This window comes from Erpetoichthys calabaricus, chromosome 18, assembly GCF_900747795.2.
Source record: "Erpetoichthys calabaricus chromosome 18, fErpCal1.3, whole genome shotgun sequence".
Lineage (NCBI taxonomy): Eukaryota > Metazoa > Chordata > Cladistia > Polypteriformes > Polypteridae > Erpetoichthys > Erpetoichthys calabaricus.
Genome location: NC_041411.2, coordinates 84,722,010 through 84,740,420, shown reverse-complemented (window position 1 = coordinate 84,740,420; position 18,411 = coordinate 84,722,010). Strand labels below are relative to the sequence as shown.

The window sequence follows — 18,411 nt, the reverse complement described above, 5'->3', positions numbered from 1 at the left end:
TGGGAGAAAAGAAAGTGGAATCTCCAAAAAGGCAGCAGTTGGGACAGCAATAAATCTCTGTTTTTTGAGCTGGGCCACTTCAGTAATAACCAATGAAGCACCATGAGTTTTTATAAAAGTATTAGTAAGTTAATGTACCCTCTCTCTTGCAGTTGGTACATTCTTAAATAAAATGTTATATTTTGAACAATGCATCTTAACATATAGTGCTTTGGTGAGGCTTCAGAAGGTTAACTGATTTAGACCTTCATAGCTCACAACTGATCTATTCAATAAAAAGATATCAGAGAATAATATCAAGTATTGTCTACATGGCCTAAATATAATTAACATTTTTCCCCAAGATCCAGCTAATACAAATGAAGTTAAGGTTCTCAAGTTGCTAATATAATCAAAAAGACTTGCTTTAACAGCATCATAAGTGCTCCTGAAAATCACCAGCTCATTTTTTGTCTCTTTGGTAAGTTTATCATAAAGAGAATGAAACATAATAAATAGTATTTTTTTTTCTTCTAATGAATGTAAAAAACTTACTCTTTTGTTAAATGAACACCTCCTTTGAGGCCACTGTCAAAAACCCCTTTGCCTCTTCCACCAGCAAGGATCTGAGCCTTTAAAACTATTTCCTTTGCTTCTGCAAAAGAAAAGGAAGCATAATTAGGTTTACAAGCCCAATTTGAAGCTAGTGCTCAAAACATTTTCTTTTGACACAAACCCTTTAAAAACAGCTTTTATAAAATGTATTTACATAATTTCAATTTGTTATTTATGGATGCATGTCAAATAGGTGCTAAGCTACTTACCACTACATTTAAGATGTATTTCATATGTAGTTTTTAAAAATTAATAAATAAATAAATAAGCCAGTTTTACATATGCATCCCATCCAAGGTTGGGGAAATGAACATCACCATTCAACATGTCACAGGCCGAGACCATGATAAGGCAGTGGTAGTGCTGCTGCTTTGCAGTAAGGGGACTGTGGAAGATTGTGGGTTCGCTTCCCGGTTCCTCCCTGTGTGGATAGCGCTTTGAGTACTGAGAAAAGCGCTATATACATGAAATGAATTATTATTATTAAGGCAATGGACTGTCTTCCTCATGGCTGTGGTAATTCAGCAGTGCTCAAACCCTTTCATGTGGTTGTGAAGAACACTTAATACAGGCAGAGAATAAAAGCCAGTTATCAGAAGCCGAGCTTTGTACAACTTTGAGAGGAAGTAAAAATGTTGTAGACATTTCCTTAGATTTCTGGAGATGTCCAGCCATTTCCTCAGCATTTTTTTACTTGACATCTGTAGTTTTATTTTTCAAGCTACTGTAAACTACTGTATTTTTGTACAGAAAACCGTAATAACATAATAAGCCCAGCACTTCACCATTGTCCGTGATGATAACAGTTGTAGTCCTTTTTTTCACCTTTCAGAATACCTGCCTACTTAACATGGGATTGAGAAATTACCAGGTCATTCTGGAATGTGTGAGAGAGCAGTTGGATTTATGGATGTGTTTAAGTATTTAAAGACTCTCGTTTGGTGAATTTCGGTCTAAGTGGTATTACCACTTAGGATTTTGTAACCTAGGGATTGCAACACACTTGATTTTGTCTTCACTTGTGATGAGCACTGTCACACTTATTCTCAAACAGTCCCAAGACTGATGTTTACTCAGTTACATTGACATCTTTTGCAGGGTGCTTTGAAAAAAGGATCTACTACATTTAAATGAATGACTGTAAGAACACTTAAAAAATAACAGAAAGAAAAAAAAACTGGTTTAGGTAAATTCATATATTTAGATGGAATTAAGTGCAAAACATTCAGAAAGAAGACTATCCTGAACCCAAGTCTAAAATATTCCAGTCCCCTAATAAATCACCTGCAGTATCACTACAAAGAAAGAAAACTGGAGGCTACAATTGCACAAAAGCATGACTCTGGAGTATAAATGCGGTATACACAACAAAACCATCTTTCAGTATGAGAACCACATTTTACACAAACATACAATAATTATTATACAGCAGCATTTGTCTGCTCCAAATAGCCTAAGTGGTCTGATTCCAGGGTAAACTCTTCAAACACAGAAATCATATAGAGACTATATATACTGTATGTATGTGATGAACTAGTGAATCTCTCCTTGGTTCCATCCCATCATTGATGAAATTAGGAGAAGGTAAGAGGGTATATAAGGGGCTAATGTTAATCATTAACATTTGAAATTATGCCAGCTACACTGATAAACAAAACTAATGTTTTAAACCAAACAAGTTGAGTACAAAGGATTGATTTTAGGTCTGGTTATTTCTAAAGTTAATAAATTGTAATAAATTAGTTTGTACAGGATAGGAAACTAGCAGAAAGAGGTACCAATGGAAGGCTTACCATGGTATTATGGCACTTTAAGTCAATATTAAATTGGGAATGGCAGGGACACCAGTGGCCAGTAGGGGGAAGTTCTAGCATGGTGTCCAAGGTCCTCATGGAGGCCAGTCCCCTGCCTAGAGATAGATTCTAGGGGCAGTGGAAATGACACTGGAAGGGGCAATGGATGTACTTAAAAGGCTTACCACAGGGTAAACTCTTCACTCTGCCTATTAATAAACTTCTGTGGGATTAGGATAACATCTTATGACTGCAGACTCAGACTCAATGGGTCTCTGTACCAGAGGTGTCAAGCAGTGGTAGCTGGAAGAGGTGGTCATACAAGATACTGAATGTCCACAAAATGACTTATTATTCACAGCTATTATAGTTTTCCTGGTGTTTTTGTTATTATAATATTTTGTTTGCCTGCTATTCCCATTTGTTTGCTGTTATTTCAGTAATGAGGTGTTTGTGTTTTGTCCTTCTATTAGTTTACACACACACACTATACATAAATAGAAAGATACACACATAGCTCAAATAGTCTCCAGAATCAGTTAATAGCCCAGGAGAAGACTGTAATTTTCGAATATGCTGCTAGATATTACATGCCTACAGTCTTCTTAATCAGTCTGCCAAGTGGCATTGTGCTGAGTTGATCGAGATGCGCATCTCTGACATTTATTCTGTGCTTGTGTGCATGACTTCAGCACTTCTTTTTCTACAAGCCGAATAAAGCACATCATGTCACATTGAACATAAAGACAACAATAATCTTATATTTTGACATTAACAGACTTGTTAATAAAGAGTTTGCTTCCCATGAGCAGACTTAACAAATACAGTGAAATGCTGAGAAGTCTGTGGGAAAGCATCAGGAAAAAAAATATCTGGAGTAGTGGCGCATGCAAAACCACATTTTGGACCATGCATACACTGTGTTGTCAGAGTTTTCAACCAAAAACAATAGTTGTTTCTTCACATCATCCCCATTCATCAGATCTCACTCCCTGTGACTTTTTTCGCTCATGAAATTAAAATTGAGACTGGAAGGAAGACAGTTTGCTACGGTGTTAGAAATCCAGGAAAAAACTGCAGCAGGTACTAGATATAGTAAAAAAAGAGGAGGATGAAGAAGCACTGGAACCAGTGTATTGCAGCTAGAGTATTTTGATGTCGAGTAAAATTAAATTGCTGTAAATTGTGTAAGAACTTTTTTTTTTTATATAAACAATTTCAGTATTTTTTTTTGGTCCACCATTTCTTTATTTTATATGATGTGCTATGCTTTGGATAATGAGCTGTTCCACGCCTTCTCCACACTTTTTTCTTGCCATCATTCTGGTAGAGGTTGATCTTGGTTTCATCTGTCCAAAGAATGTTTTTCCAGAACTGTGCTGGCTTTTTTAGATGTTCTTTAGCAAAGTCCAATCTAGCCTTTCTATTCTTGAGGCTTATGAGTGGCTTGCACCCTTGCAGTGCACCCTCTGTATTTACTTTCATGCCGTCTTCTCTTTATGGTAGACTTGGATATCGATATGCCTACCCCCTGGAGAGTGTTGTTCACTTGGTTGGCTGTTGTGAAGGGGTTTCTCTTCACCATGGAAATGATTCTGTGATCATCCACCACTGTTGTCTTCCGTGGACGTCCAGGTCTTTTTGCGTTGCTGAGTTCACCAGTGCTTGCTTTCTTTCTCAGGATGTACCATACTGTAGATTTTGCCACTCGTAATATTGTAGCAATTTCTCGGATGGGTTTTTTCTGTTTTCGCAGCTTAAGGATGGCTTCTTTCACCTGCATGGAGAGCTCCTTTGACCGCATGTTGTCTGTTCACAGCAAAATCTTCCACATACAGGCACCACGCCTCAAATCAACTCCAGGCCTTTTATCTGCTTAATTGATAAGGACATAACGACGGACTTGCCCACACCTGCCCATGAAATAGCCTTTGAGTCAATTGTCCAATTACTTTTGAGCCCCTGAAATGAAGGGATTGTGTTTAAAAAATGCTTTAGTTGCCTCACATTTTATGCAATCGTTTTGTTCACCCCACTGAATTAAAGCTGAAAGTCTGCACTTCAACTGCATCTGAGTTGTTTCATTTAAAATTCATTGTGGTAATGTACAGAACCAAAATTAGATAAAAGTTGTCTCTGTCCAAATATTTATGGACCTAACTGTATTTTTATTTATATATATATATATATATATATATATATATATATATATATATATATATATATATATATATATATATACACACACATACATACATACATACATACATACATATACAGTGTGTGTGTATAATCTACACAAATACAGTATATGTACATGAATATACAGGGTACACACACACCCCTACTTATAGTATATAGGGGAGGTGAAAAGGGCAATTTGTAAGTACAATTTGTGTGAAATATCCAAGAGATGGTAAACTTATTTATACTTCACCTAACCCTATTCTATAGCGAATTTAACATAATATTTACAAACCTCCTTAAACTTACAATGTTAAAACTGTGGTTGAAAAGAAAAATATCATTATCTTTCTTAAATAGATATGGTTGAGCCAGAGCAAAGCATGACGAAGCTCGGAGCACAGTGGTAAGTCACCACAAGTAGGAAATATGTGCTCTTCAGAAACAAACATCCACTCATTGAATTAAGATGGTTCAGCAAATGGATGTACTTAGAATTCTGTGACTGGAGACACAAGGACAGTGTCTAGCATAAAAGTGCATAAAAAAGCTCCAAGGAATGTCTGCAACAGAAAGCCTGTAACATTCTGGGAGTTTAACAAAAGTTTCTTTAGCTCTGCTGGAGTTATTTGTGCAGAGAGAAAAGCCCAAGTCTGCATTCAGAGTTAATGATGAATAAGGATGGATGCTCTGAACATATAAAAAAAGCCCAATACACTTCTCAATATGTAAATAAGATAAACTGTTTAATTGTCAAAAGCATGTAGACCAAAATGCACTGCAAGAACGCAAACTTTTGTGAACACGGAAAGACAAAGTACTCACACAAAGAATTCATCACTATTAATAAACAATCTCTAGTATAGCACCACTTCACAATGAATCGGCATAATACACTTTACATTGCAAACATGACTAAAATAGGGAATCAAACATACAATCTGAACAGTACAATAAATCTCAACATTGAAGTAAGTATTAAAAATGCAAACATTACGGTGACAGATGCATTATCATCAAAAGGGGCATAACAAATTAAGAGTGGTGCAGACTGTAGATTAATTATATTACACATTAAAAATAAATAAATTTTTCAGACTGAATGTAAATGCCACATATGCTATCTACAAAACACGTTTTGTCAGAAATGGTAAGCATACATAAAAGCCCTTTATGAAGATTTACACAGAGACAAAGCAAGCATTTCCCACTAGAGATCTTTTCTTAGCATTATAATCCCTTGCCATATCACACTGTGGGAAACAGCATATGTAGAACCATATAATATAGGACTAATTATTATTAGACTACAGAAGAAAAGAGAAACTTAATTTAAACCTTTCTGCTGCATGAAGTATTTCAGTTCATAGATGACAGATGCCACACATCCGGTCTTTTCTGTATTATAATCTCTGTATCATCATCAAGCAATTAATTGTAACCAGCAAGTTATTTTGCAACAGATTTCCTTAATTACAGCATGACCTAATTATAACACAGAATGCTATGTATTGAGAAAGTTCACAATCTGTCAGCTTAAGTAAGTTAATAACAGGTTACAGAGTGTGACCCTCAATTAATTATAAATTTGAACCCATGGAGAAAAAAATATTAGAATTAAACTGGTGTAAGTACACTTAGTAACATATGCTATAAGTGAGCAAACACTTGGTAGACCTCAGAAAATAAGCAGTGAAGAGGGCCTTTAATTACAATTAGCAAACGTTCAGCTCTCTAAGACCCAGCCCAGCTGTTTTGCACTTTTTATGTACATTAAAATGCAGACCGATCCCAATAGGCAAAAGCTCAGTTACAATTAAAAAAAAAAGTAAGTTGTTTTAAAACATCTGCCTGTGCAAGTAAGATATTCAAATTTAAATAGAGAGAAGTGTGTAGACATATAAATAATTGTAATTAAGTGAACTTCATGATTATATTTAGGTCTCTGATATCTTGTGACAGTTCAGTCTTACAAAAGTAAAGCTACAAATAATACTTATGTATTTTGTTGTTTTACATTTTCATTATGCTGAGCAGGTGATTTTTTCTAAGATTCCAATTAACAAGAGACAGCACACTAAGGATATACAAATAATTATTGGTTGCATGAATGAAGTTTGAAATAAACCATTACATTTTAGGAGTTATGAAGTGTGATGGACGACCGGCTATGGACTCCGGTCGCCACCCCCAGGCCGCTAGGAGGAGCCCTCCGGACAGCAGGATGGTGCCCCGACTTCCAGCAGGGCCTCATGGACTTTGTAGTTTATACACACAGCCCTGCTGGATACCTTGGGGGCCATCGGGAGTCGCTGTAGGGGGGCTAGTGGGCTCTTGCGTGCCCTATAACCCGGGAGTGCGTCACAGTCACGTGACCAGAGGAAACGACGTGCTCCCAGGGATGAAGAAGAGGACTGTTTGCCCTGACCCGGAAGGAAACGGACTTGTGGGTTGTGCCAGGAACCACTTCCGGGTCAGGGGCTATAAAAGGACTGTGGGAAGCCCAGTACACTGAGCTGAGCTGGGAGGTAGGGTGGCAAAGTGTCTGGGTGAGGAGGAGAGAGTATTGTTTATTGAAGAGTTTATTGTATATGAGTGTGGAGTGGAGGGTGCTTGGTGCACTGTATAATAGAAAAATAAATATTAGTTATACTTTTACCTGGTGTCTAGAGTGGTACCTGAGGGTTCAAGAGGTGGCTCCACGCCTCAACTGCTACAGAAGATGACTCGCACATGACCATCATAAAGCATTGTGTTTTGACATGCATTACTTTTTCTATAACTGGTTGTGAATCTTCTAAATCCTAACATCTTTTAATTTATATATTTGTAGGTAACCATTCCACTCTGATAAAAGCAGTAGGAATGTTGAAAAGAAGCCTGCAAACACCCTGTAATAAACATTTTTATTTGTATAAAAGTCCCTCAGCCATAATAGTGTGAATGACATGGCCTGAAAGTATACCAGTGCTTAAAACTTGGGAATAAAGAGTGAAAGACACAGAAGACCGACAGGGATTGAGCCAATTAGCTTCCTCAGATGTCTGACCATGCTGTTGTGTTTACTGCCCACATTGGAAGGCACCTGACCCGATGCTTACCACCTGTATACCAGTATGAATGATATTTATGGTTACTTGCATTCATTGAATCAAGATATTTATATGGACCAGTAGTACCACACAAATGTAAAATGTACATAAAATGCTAACATAAAAAAAGCTTAGCACCCTTATACAGATATACTATACCCACATTCTGCATACAGGAATTAGGAAGGTTACCAAATAGCAAAGTAAGCATGTGTTTTATAACATGCATGTGAACATTCAAATCCACCTTGTGCAGATATGTATGCAGTATAATGTTAGGATGATCACATTGTCTTAGCTTATTTTCAGTAATTATTTAGCAAGGATATTTGAAAAAAATAAACCAACAGCAATGTGACAATAGCAACATTCTCTTGGAGTGAGAGCCATTAAGTATGCTACTTTGTAAAGCGCTCTAGCATTTGCACGTAACATGTCCGACTGTCCCGATACAGATCTTCCATGCTTCACAAGAAACATTTTGCTCCCACATCTACAATTAGGCATGCACCTACAAATATTTATCATGGTCTGATGCATCATTTAAGAAAATCCCAATGCAGATCGATCCATCCATACTTTCATTTTACTAACCTGCTTATACACAGCTGGGTCTTGGGGCAGGTACTGTAGATCCTCTCTCAGCAATCATCAGGTGCAAGGCGGGAACAACATCTGAAGGGTGCCAGTCCATCACACACACACACACACTATGGCCAATTAAGCATCTTCAGTTCACCTAACATGCAAGTGTTTGTACTGTGGGAGAAAACTGGAGTACTCCTTACAAGGGACACCTGGGATGCAGACCTTAGTCTCCTTACTGCAAGGGAACAGCACTCTAAATGTGCCACCCTGCCACCCAACAGAGATCCAAAAATCAAATAAACTGGAATGGGGTTGTATCTTCATCGTATCAAATTCAAAGCAGTGACACCAATGATGGAGCATTTATTCTGCTAACTGTCAGCAAGTTCAGGGAAGTTACATGAAGATTCTGCGCATGACTGAATAAATAAAAATCAAGACTCAATTAACATAAGCACAAGAATGGGCTAAAGATGTACCTGCAAATGATGACTGCCAATTTGTCTTACATAAACATGAAAAATAAGACATCTACCCCTTTAAATGCCAACTCAAATATCATTAAAAGGCTGCCTGCAATGTGAGTCTGTGGAGGTTTTCCTGTGTAATGTGCAGAAGTAATGCATGTCAGTATTTCTTAGCAGGCAACAAATACCCTCACAGTTTCAAAGAAATAAGTATGCAAATGCACACATACACTAGCGAGCACAGCACTACAAACAAATAACTTTACAGACAAAAGGCAAAATGCCTAAAACCAGCAACTCCTCTTTATCAGACTGTTGTTGTTTAGTACACAACTTTCAGCTCTGAAAAACACCGCAAAGCATTCCAATCCATTCATTTTTAAAAACAGTCATTGCCAAAGACACAGAAATCATTTTATTTACTGCTTAAAATGCATTTCAGGAAATGTATACTCTGAACACGTACTCTGATATGTATAATCTATCATACTGCAGAACTCACAACAAACTCAAATATTCTATGAATAAAAACAAAATCATTTCCTAGCTTTACTGTTATTACGTTAAAGTACAATTTAACTCTTGCAAAAAATTTATCTTTTAAGCTAAAAATGAGGAAAAAAATAACAACTTTCAATGCCTCATACTTAAAGGATTTAAAAAATGTTAGCCATATAGCCAAACCTGTTCTGTGAACTAAAGTAATAGAGAGCATATTGCATCAATATTACATTAGTGTCAAAAATGCAAAATTACATTTTGATTTGTTAGGCACCAGACGATAATTTCGAATCCTTATAATCACCTACAAAACAAGTCATTCTTCCACTACATAATTATAAATATAACCCGCTTGTTATTTACTGCCCTCTATGGCAAGCAAGGAGTCAAAAGTATATTATAACTTAAACACGAAGTTTCAGCAAAAATCACAACTAATGAAGCCATCCCACTTAAACCCCTGTACTGGAGACTAGTACAAGGATAACATTTGCAAAATAAATACAATCAGCATGTTAGTAGTTTTGAAATGATCAAAACAAGGATGCTGCTTACAGTCTGAAAAATATTTGTTTGTGACCTGTAAATGGACCAAAACAGTCACCAGTTTTCCAAAACTCCTTTTTCAGTTCAAGGTCACAGGACAAATTTAACAGCAACTGTCACAAAGCAGGAATTGTATCCATGATTTTCCTTGCATACTTTAAGAAAGCAGTACACTGACATTCATGATCAACTGCATTAACTTGCAGCCCTTTTTAGACTTCAATTAAGTATTTACTTCAGAAATCTTTTCAATATGCACCTGGATGAGAACTTCTTAACGCGTGTCATGTTTAATACTTTGCACTTCGTATTCATCTCGCACCTGCAAACCAGTTTTCCTTTACTTCATTATGACGATTTCCCTAAGAAAAGGTTTGAAGCTGTTCTTCAAAGATGCTTCCCCCGATTTCAATTCTTACTTTTACATTTCGAATTCTAAAGCAAGGCAGGCAGCTATGCAATCCATAACAAAAAAATGCATTTTGAAATATCCTACCAGATAAATACTTAATCCCTTCTTTCCCCTTAAGTTTTGTTTCTCCACTTAATAGTATATTATACTCTTACTGGATATCAAGCTGAAAAATGACTGTCATGGCTGATTATTTAAAAAAACAGTAAACCAAGAGTTCTTAACAAGAATTACATTGCTTTTTCACATTAGGAGTAGCCCTGCATTAACATCATGTAAAAACATGAGCATTTTCATATTGTGATTTGTAGAATTTTGAATTATATATCCTAAAAACTTCATCAGAAGACAGCATTTACTTACTAAAAGGATAAGGAATAATATACTTTGCAGCCCAAAAGGCATGCAGCTGTAAAAAAGAAGATCTTGTAAAAATAATAATTTTCTTGAAATGGTAAATGCTGCTTCAAACCTTGTGATTAGGATGTGCAGTTTAGGAAATTTCACAGAAAAAAGTTGCATATTATTTTATGTAAAATGAAAGGCACTTATTAAGTATTATTAAATATTGGTGAAGCCAAAAAAAAAATTAACAGATCAAATTATTGAAGAAAACATGTCTCTATCCATTCATTTTCTTAGCTCACTTAGAAAGTGGTGTAAATTAATATTTTACTTACTGGCATTCCTAACATTTAATCAAATGCTATAATGAAGTGAAGATTCTATAAAGAATGCCACATTTACTGCGGTAATGGTGATACTAATTACTGTATATCTAAACGCTGTACAAGTATGTCACTGAACCTTCATTCATCAATCCTTATTCTCCTACAGTCATAGAAAACTGGAACCTACATTAGCTGCAACAAATACTGGCATTTACATGCCTATAAACACTTCCACCTAGTCAAGGCTGAGCGTCCAATCAACCTTAAAGAACGTCATTGGACTGTGCACAGGGATTTGCAACTAAGGAATCAAATATTATACATCCCACAAAACCACTTGAGCTCATTTAACGATTTTGTGTCAGTAGTCAAATTAGCAATAAAATTGAGTAGTAAGTGGAAGGTTATGATTTAATTTGGCCCACTTTGAAATTTAGAGTAAAGAAAATATGTACATAAATATCTAAATAATTTGTCAAATTTGGTAATGTGAGATCTTTCTAATTCTTGTGAATACACTTGTTACAATATTCTCAGAAAGCTTTCTTATGTCTTTCAAATGGAACATTTTGTCTTGCTTGTTCAAACACACTTCTGTAGCGGACTTCATGTCTCCATCATTAGCACAGCATATCTCACTGAGGTACACCTTCAGACTGGGGAGGTAGTTGTAGTCAAAAGGGTGCAAAGCCAGGAGAAAAGATGTAGGTGTGACGTGTTCAGGTGCAGTGTTTCATATGGAAGCCTTTTTAACGTGTGCACTGTAAGCAGGAGCATTGTTGTGAAACACAATAAGGATGATGGACAGCTTGTAGTAGTGGGACATAAAACTTTATGTTCAGAATGCCCCATGTTAAGGATTGTATGAATTTCCCATAGAACAATGACTAAAGTAGATTTCCAAAAATCCAAAAATCTTTGGAGTCTATGTCTTTAAGAAAGAAACCGTGTAATACAGTGGGGACTTTGTGGGTATTGTAGTTTGTGTTTTTTTACCCAATATAAACTGATGGGGATGCCTGCTGATGTTTACTTTAGTTCAACTTACAACCCGTTCAGTTATAAGTAAAAAAAGACATGCCAACCAGCTGAACAGTACTTCTAAATCAAAGATACACTTTGGCAGGCAACATTGAGGAATAGTGGAATTCATTTTTACCTGTTGCCTTACCGGTTTGTTGTTGCTCTTCATCTGGAGAAAATGTACCTCTCCAGCATAATGACTTCAGTATTTGCCAGAAGGACTGTTATTTCCATCTGAGAAAGCTGTTTTGCCAATGAGAATACAAACCACCTTCATCAACAGATATTAATTATTTACATGTGGACTGATCATCAGCTTCTACCATAATGGAACTGCTTGGGACTTTGCAAATATAGATTTTATGTTTATGCTTGATTATTCTATATTTGTTTTGGGATATTGTAAATATCCTGTGGATTGAGACAATATAATCCAGATTCAAGATTTTTTTCCCTCCGTTTTAGTCGATTTATTTGAATTGTTGGTGGGATAAAGGCATTCACAGTATAGTCATGCACTGACTTACAGCTCCACTTGGCTTATGTCACATTGGCTGTATTTCAGTTGTACAGTGCACAGGTCTTTGCCATTGAGGCTCCATGGGTCTGGTGTGAGTCACTGGCACGCATACTTTTACTGCTGGTGTGGAGTAGCACAAACCAATCCTTGAATCTTAGACCACACATCAGGTCCATATAAGGGAAGGCAGAGTGAGCGAATGCATAAGAATTAGCCACACTGAGAAGTGTCGACCAAAACAAATCTTACTCATCCATTTAAGAAACAGAAAACATGAGACCATGTGGAAAAAATAATAATGAAAAATATATTACTATTTACACGCCATCTGTGTCTGCTACAATAAACGAAAAAAAGATTTCTGCACACATCACAACAAAAACAATGGGCCAGGCATAGCCACTCAGTGCTCCAAAGACTGGAACTCTGAGTGCAATGATTTTTTTTCAACTCTGTCAGCCATAAGTCAATGCATGAGTGTTTTAGGTTAATCCTACCCTTAGAAATCCATCTATCTTGAATAAGCATAGCCATTTAGTTACCCAAATCTGTGGCAGCCTCAATACTCCTAGAATTTTTGGAGTCCCTGATGGACTGCTAGAAAAACCAGTCCAAATGAAAACAGTACTGACCGGTCACATGGGCCTTTTGAGGCCTGTAATAAATTGGACTACAAGTTGAACATCATAAAGAAATTTGCACATGTCTTTGCCAGCTATATTACCATTTATGTGATGAGTAGTGATTTGGGTAATATGACCAATGAACTGGATGTGCAAGCTACCTCAGCCGAGTAACGAGGCTTTGGGTCCTTTTCAAGGCAAGCAGTAGCGAGCAGCAATGCCACTGGGTAGAAGGAAAAAAAAAAAAATCAGATGTGTGGTCAACTACATACCATAATATCATAAAACACAACATGATCTGTAACCTGAGCTCTGTGTCAAGCCAAAACAGGGAGCAATTTCATTGATGACAAATGAGATGCAATAAGGTGGCAGGACTCTGACAGACATAGCAAAGCAAGAGGTCAGACTGAATACAGAGTCATCGAACAACGATACAGAGTGCAGAACAAGAAGAACAGCAGCACCCTCTGCTCAGCGTCAAAAGCGAAACAACACATTTTAACTTCCTCAGGACATGCAAAAACAAATTTCTTCTTTCGGCTGCTCCCATTAGGGATTGCCACAGCGGATCATCTTCTTCCATATCTTTCTGTCCTCTGCATCTTGTTGTGTTACACCCATCACCTGCATGTCCTCTCTCATCACATCCATAAACATTCTCTTAGGCCTTCCTCTTTCTCTCTTGCCTGGCAACTCTATCCTTAGCATACTTCTCCCAATATACTCAGCATCTCTCCTCTGTACATGTCCAAACTAACGCAATCTCGCCTCTCTGACTTTGTCTCCCAACCGTCCAACTTGAGCTGACCCTCTAATGTACTCATTTCTAATCCTGTCCATCCTCGTCACACCCAATTTCAAATCTTAGCATCTTTAACTCTGCCACATCCAGCTCTGTCTCCTGTGCCACAGTCTCCAGCCCATATAACCTAGCTGGTCTCACTACCATCCTGTAGACCTTCCCTTTCACTCTTGTTGATATCTGTGTGTCACAAATCACTCCTGACACTCTTCACCACCCTTTCCACCCTGCCTGCACTCTCTTTTTCACCTCTCTTCCACAATCCCCATTACTCTGTACTGTTGATCCCAAGTATTTAAACTCATCCACCTTCGCCAACTCTATTCCCCTCACCCTCACCATTCCACTGACTTCCCTCTCATTTACACACATGTATTCCGTCTTGGTGGTCCTACTGACCTTCATTCCCTTCAGAGCAGATCTCCACCTGCTCCCTACTCTCGCTACAGATCACAATGTCATCAGCAAACATCATAGTCCACGGGGACTCCTGTCTAATCTCGTCTGTCAACCTGTCCATCACCATTGCAAATAAGAAAGGGCTCAGAGTCGATCCCTGATGTAATCCCGCCTCCGTCACTCCTACCGCAGACCTCACCACTGTCACACTTCCCTCGTACATATCCTGTACAACTCTTATATACTTCTCTGCCACTCCCGACTTCCTCATACAATACCACAGCTCCTCTCAGTCACCCTGTCATATGCTTTCTCCAGGTCCACAAAGATGCAATGCAACTCCTCCTGGCCTTCTCTCTACTTCTCCATCAACTCCCTCAGAGCAAACATCACATCTGTGGTGCTCTTTCTTGGCATGAAACCATACTGCTGCTCACTAATCATCACCTCACTTCTTAACCGAGCTTCCACTACTCTTTCCCATAACTTCATGCTGTGGCTCATCAATTTTATACCCCTGTAGTTACTACAGTCCTGCACATCCCCCTTATTCTTAAATATCGGCGCCAGTACACTTCTCCACTCCTCAGGCATCCTCTCACTTTCCAAGATTCCATTAAACAATCTGGTTAAAAACGCCACTGCCATCTCTCCTAAACACCTCCATGCTTCCGCAGGTATGTCATCTAGACCAACAGCTTTTCCATTCTTCATCCTCTTCATCGCTGTCCTTACTTCCTCCTTGCTGATCCATTGTACTTCCTGATTCACTATCTCCACATCATCCAGCCTCTTCTCTCTTGTTCTCTTCATTCATAAGCCTCTCAAAGTACTCTTTCCATCTGCTCAACAATCTCCTCGCTTGTGAGTACGTTTCCATCTTTATCCTTTATCACCTTAACCTGCTGCACATCTTTCTCAGCTTGGCCCCTCTCTGTAGCCCACCAGTCCTTTTCTCCCTCCTTAGTGTCCAACCTCTCATACAACTCATCATACGCCTTTTCTTTAGCCTTCACCACCTCTCTCTTCACCTTGCGCCTTATCTCCTTGTACTCTTGTCTACTTTCTGCATCTCTCGGACTGTTCCACTTCTTCTTTGCCATCCTTTTCCTCTGTATACTCTCCTGTACTTCCCCATTCCACCACCAGGTTTCCTTTTCCTCCTTCCTCTCTTCAGATGTCACGCCAAGCACCCTTCTTGCTGTCACCCTTACTACATCTGCTGTAGTTTCCCAACTGTCTGGTAATTCTTCACTACCACCCAGTTCTTGTCTCACCTTCTCCCTAAACTCAATCTTGCAGTCTTCCTTTTTCAACTTCCACCATTTGATCCTTGGCTCTGCCCTCACTCTCTTCCTCTTCTTGATCTCCAACGTCATCCTACAGACCACCATCCTATGCTGCTTAACCACACTTTCCCCTGCCACTACTTTGCAGTCTTCAATCTCCTTCAGACTGACTCTTCTGCATAGGATGTAATCTACCTCTGTGCATCTTCCTCCACTCTTGTACATCATCCTATGTTCCTCCCTCTTCTTAAAATACGTATTCACCACAGCCATGTCCATCCTTTTGGCAAAATCCACTATCCTCTGACCTTCTTCATTCCTCTCCTTGACACCATACCTACCCATCACCTCCTCATCTCCTGTTCCCTTCACCAACATGTCCACTGAAATCTGCTCCAATCACCACTTTCTATCCCTTGGGCACACTGCTCACCACTTCATCCAACTCACTCCAAAAGTTTTCTTTCTCATCCACTGCACACTCAACTTGTGGGGCATATGCACTAACAACATTCATCATTATACCTCCAATTTCCAGTTTCATAATCATTACTCTGACACTCTTTTCACCTCCAGAACACTCTTGACATACTATTCCTTCAGAATAACCCCTACTCCATTTCTCCTCCTATCCACACCATGATACAACAATTTGAATCCACTGCCGATCCAACTGGCCTTACTCCCCTTCCATTTAGTCTCACAATATATCAACCTTCCTTCTCTCCATCATATCTGCCAACTCTCTCCCCATACCAGTCGTACTGCCAACATTCAAAGTTCCTACCCTCAGTTCCATTCTCTTTACCTCCCCCTCTTCTTCTCCTTCTTCGGCCAACAGTAGCCCAATTTCAGCCAGCAACCTGTTGACTAACAGTACTGGTGGCGGTCGTTGTTAACCCGGGGCTCGACCGATCCGGTATGGAAATTTGTATTGTTGTCCGCATATTGATTGATACAGGGGAAGCACCAAACAGTGTGTTTCTTCGTGCTGAATAAATGGTAAGGGTTATATCAGGAAGGGCATCCGGTGTAAAATTTTGCCAAATCAATATGCGGACATGCAAAAACAATTTAGAAAATATACATGGTATCAACAGCTGTAAGCCTCACACACATAATGGCAGTAGTTTAATACAGGATACAGAATGCAAGTGGCCAGTACTTGGAACATATCATAAGCACTACTTAGGAGTGCAAAAGGAAGTCGTGAAAGACAAAAGAACTTGAGGTGCAGGCTACCTTGATCATGTAATCAGACTTCAGTTCCTTCATACATCATAAACTCAAAACATAAATGACAGTCATGCACACTGTTAGAGCTCAAAAAAGGAGACAGCACCCAGGTGAAGTGACCTTGGGTGTTGTGTTTTGTAAGAAGTGCATGAAACACCTTTCTTGAAGGACTGGAAGTCCAAGTGTTTCCTACTAAATAATGAATTCCATTAACTGCTATAGAGAGGGCAAGCTGGCCTCCCAGGACTGGAGTTTGAGGCCCCTGCATTCAGACCACCAGCTACTTCCTTCTGCGTAACAGTCAATGGGCTTGAATGGGATTAGCACATCCTCTATCATTCTTTTTGGGCGACGATCATTTTTTCTATTTAAAATTTCCTTTATTAGGTTATAGTGTCAGTTGTATACACCATTTGTTGGAATGAATTATTATCAGACTACACAACATAAGCCTTGGAATGGGCATTATGAGATTGAGAATGAAACCATTGAGTGAGCATTTTGCATTTGAAGTCCTAGGTATTAAGGACCACAGGTCTATGATTCATTGTAGACTGAACCAGTTAGTTAAGCAGAATGACTCTTGCCTTAGCCAAAGAAAACAGTAACAGAATGATAACTAAAATGATAAGTAAAAATAAAATTGAACATTTAAAGAATTAAACACCTATTGTACATAGCTGAGAACAGAGCATATAACAAGCCTTTAGTGCATTGCTAACTACAGCTAAATAAAATTGGAATGTCTCTACTCATGAAGCAGACAAGGTATCACAGACATGTACCCTGTTGCTGAAGCAGAAAGGACGAGCCCTGCATTGTTCATACTTCAAAAGTGCAATCAACACTGGTAACTAAGCAGCCACTCCATCTGCTAGATGGGGTAAGGAGCCAAAATGTTGTGGTATACAATATTTTCTCACAAATGGACCCACAAGTAGTTATTCCAAGGGCACCGAATTAAGAAAGTATCATGGCGGACTAACAGAACAACTTGATGGCTCCTATGGAATAGTAAAAGTCAGAAAAAACATTCCCAGTAAGAAAGTGGGAACAACACTGCACTAGACGGAGAAAGACAGCTTGGGCGTTTATAAAAGAGGGCCAATCACTTTCCAGTGTGTTGTAAACAAAAAAGAAAGAAAATCATTTTACCATGCACGCATGACAGTAAATGTGAAATTGGGACCTGGTACACCAACTATACTTTCATAGTAGGAAATGTTTTATTTGCCTTTCAAATTTATCTGTATATTAAGGAAACATCTATGATTTTGTAATAGTGAATCACAAAAATGTGCAATTATTAAATTAAGCTTATGCTGTCATAATATGCATTTTAATATGCCTGTATTTTAAATACTGATGAGCTGAAAAATCAATTTCTAATTAGACATCAAAGTGCCACAAGAAATCATTCATCAGAAGTACAGAAATACAATAATCTAATCAAGAAAAAGGTTGGTTCTATTGATGAAAACGTTCACTTGTTTCAGTTATTTAGAATGATCTTTAAATGATAAGTAAAAATATTGTTATGTACTTTGCTAGGCATGCTGGCTGCATTTTGTAAATGAAGAAATGACTACTTTCAACTTAATTAAGTCACTAAGTTCCCTTAAGAATATAGCCATATGACATTATATTGCTATGCACAGCTGCTCCAAT

General features: G+C 38.2%; 1 protein-coding gene across 1 annotated transcript in view; it reads right to left on the bottom strand.

The window, feature by feature from the left end:
• Positions 1–18,411, bottom strand: part of suclg2 (succinate-CoA ligase GDP-forming subunit beta) — a 142,266-nt gene that overhangs the window by 90,748 nt on the left and 33,107 nt on the right. Inside the window, 1 exon segment of the mRNA XM_051920956.1 lies at positions 535–634. Coding sequence (XP_051776916.1) covers positions 535–634 — 100 coding nt within the window.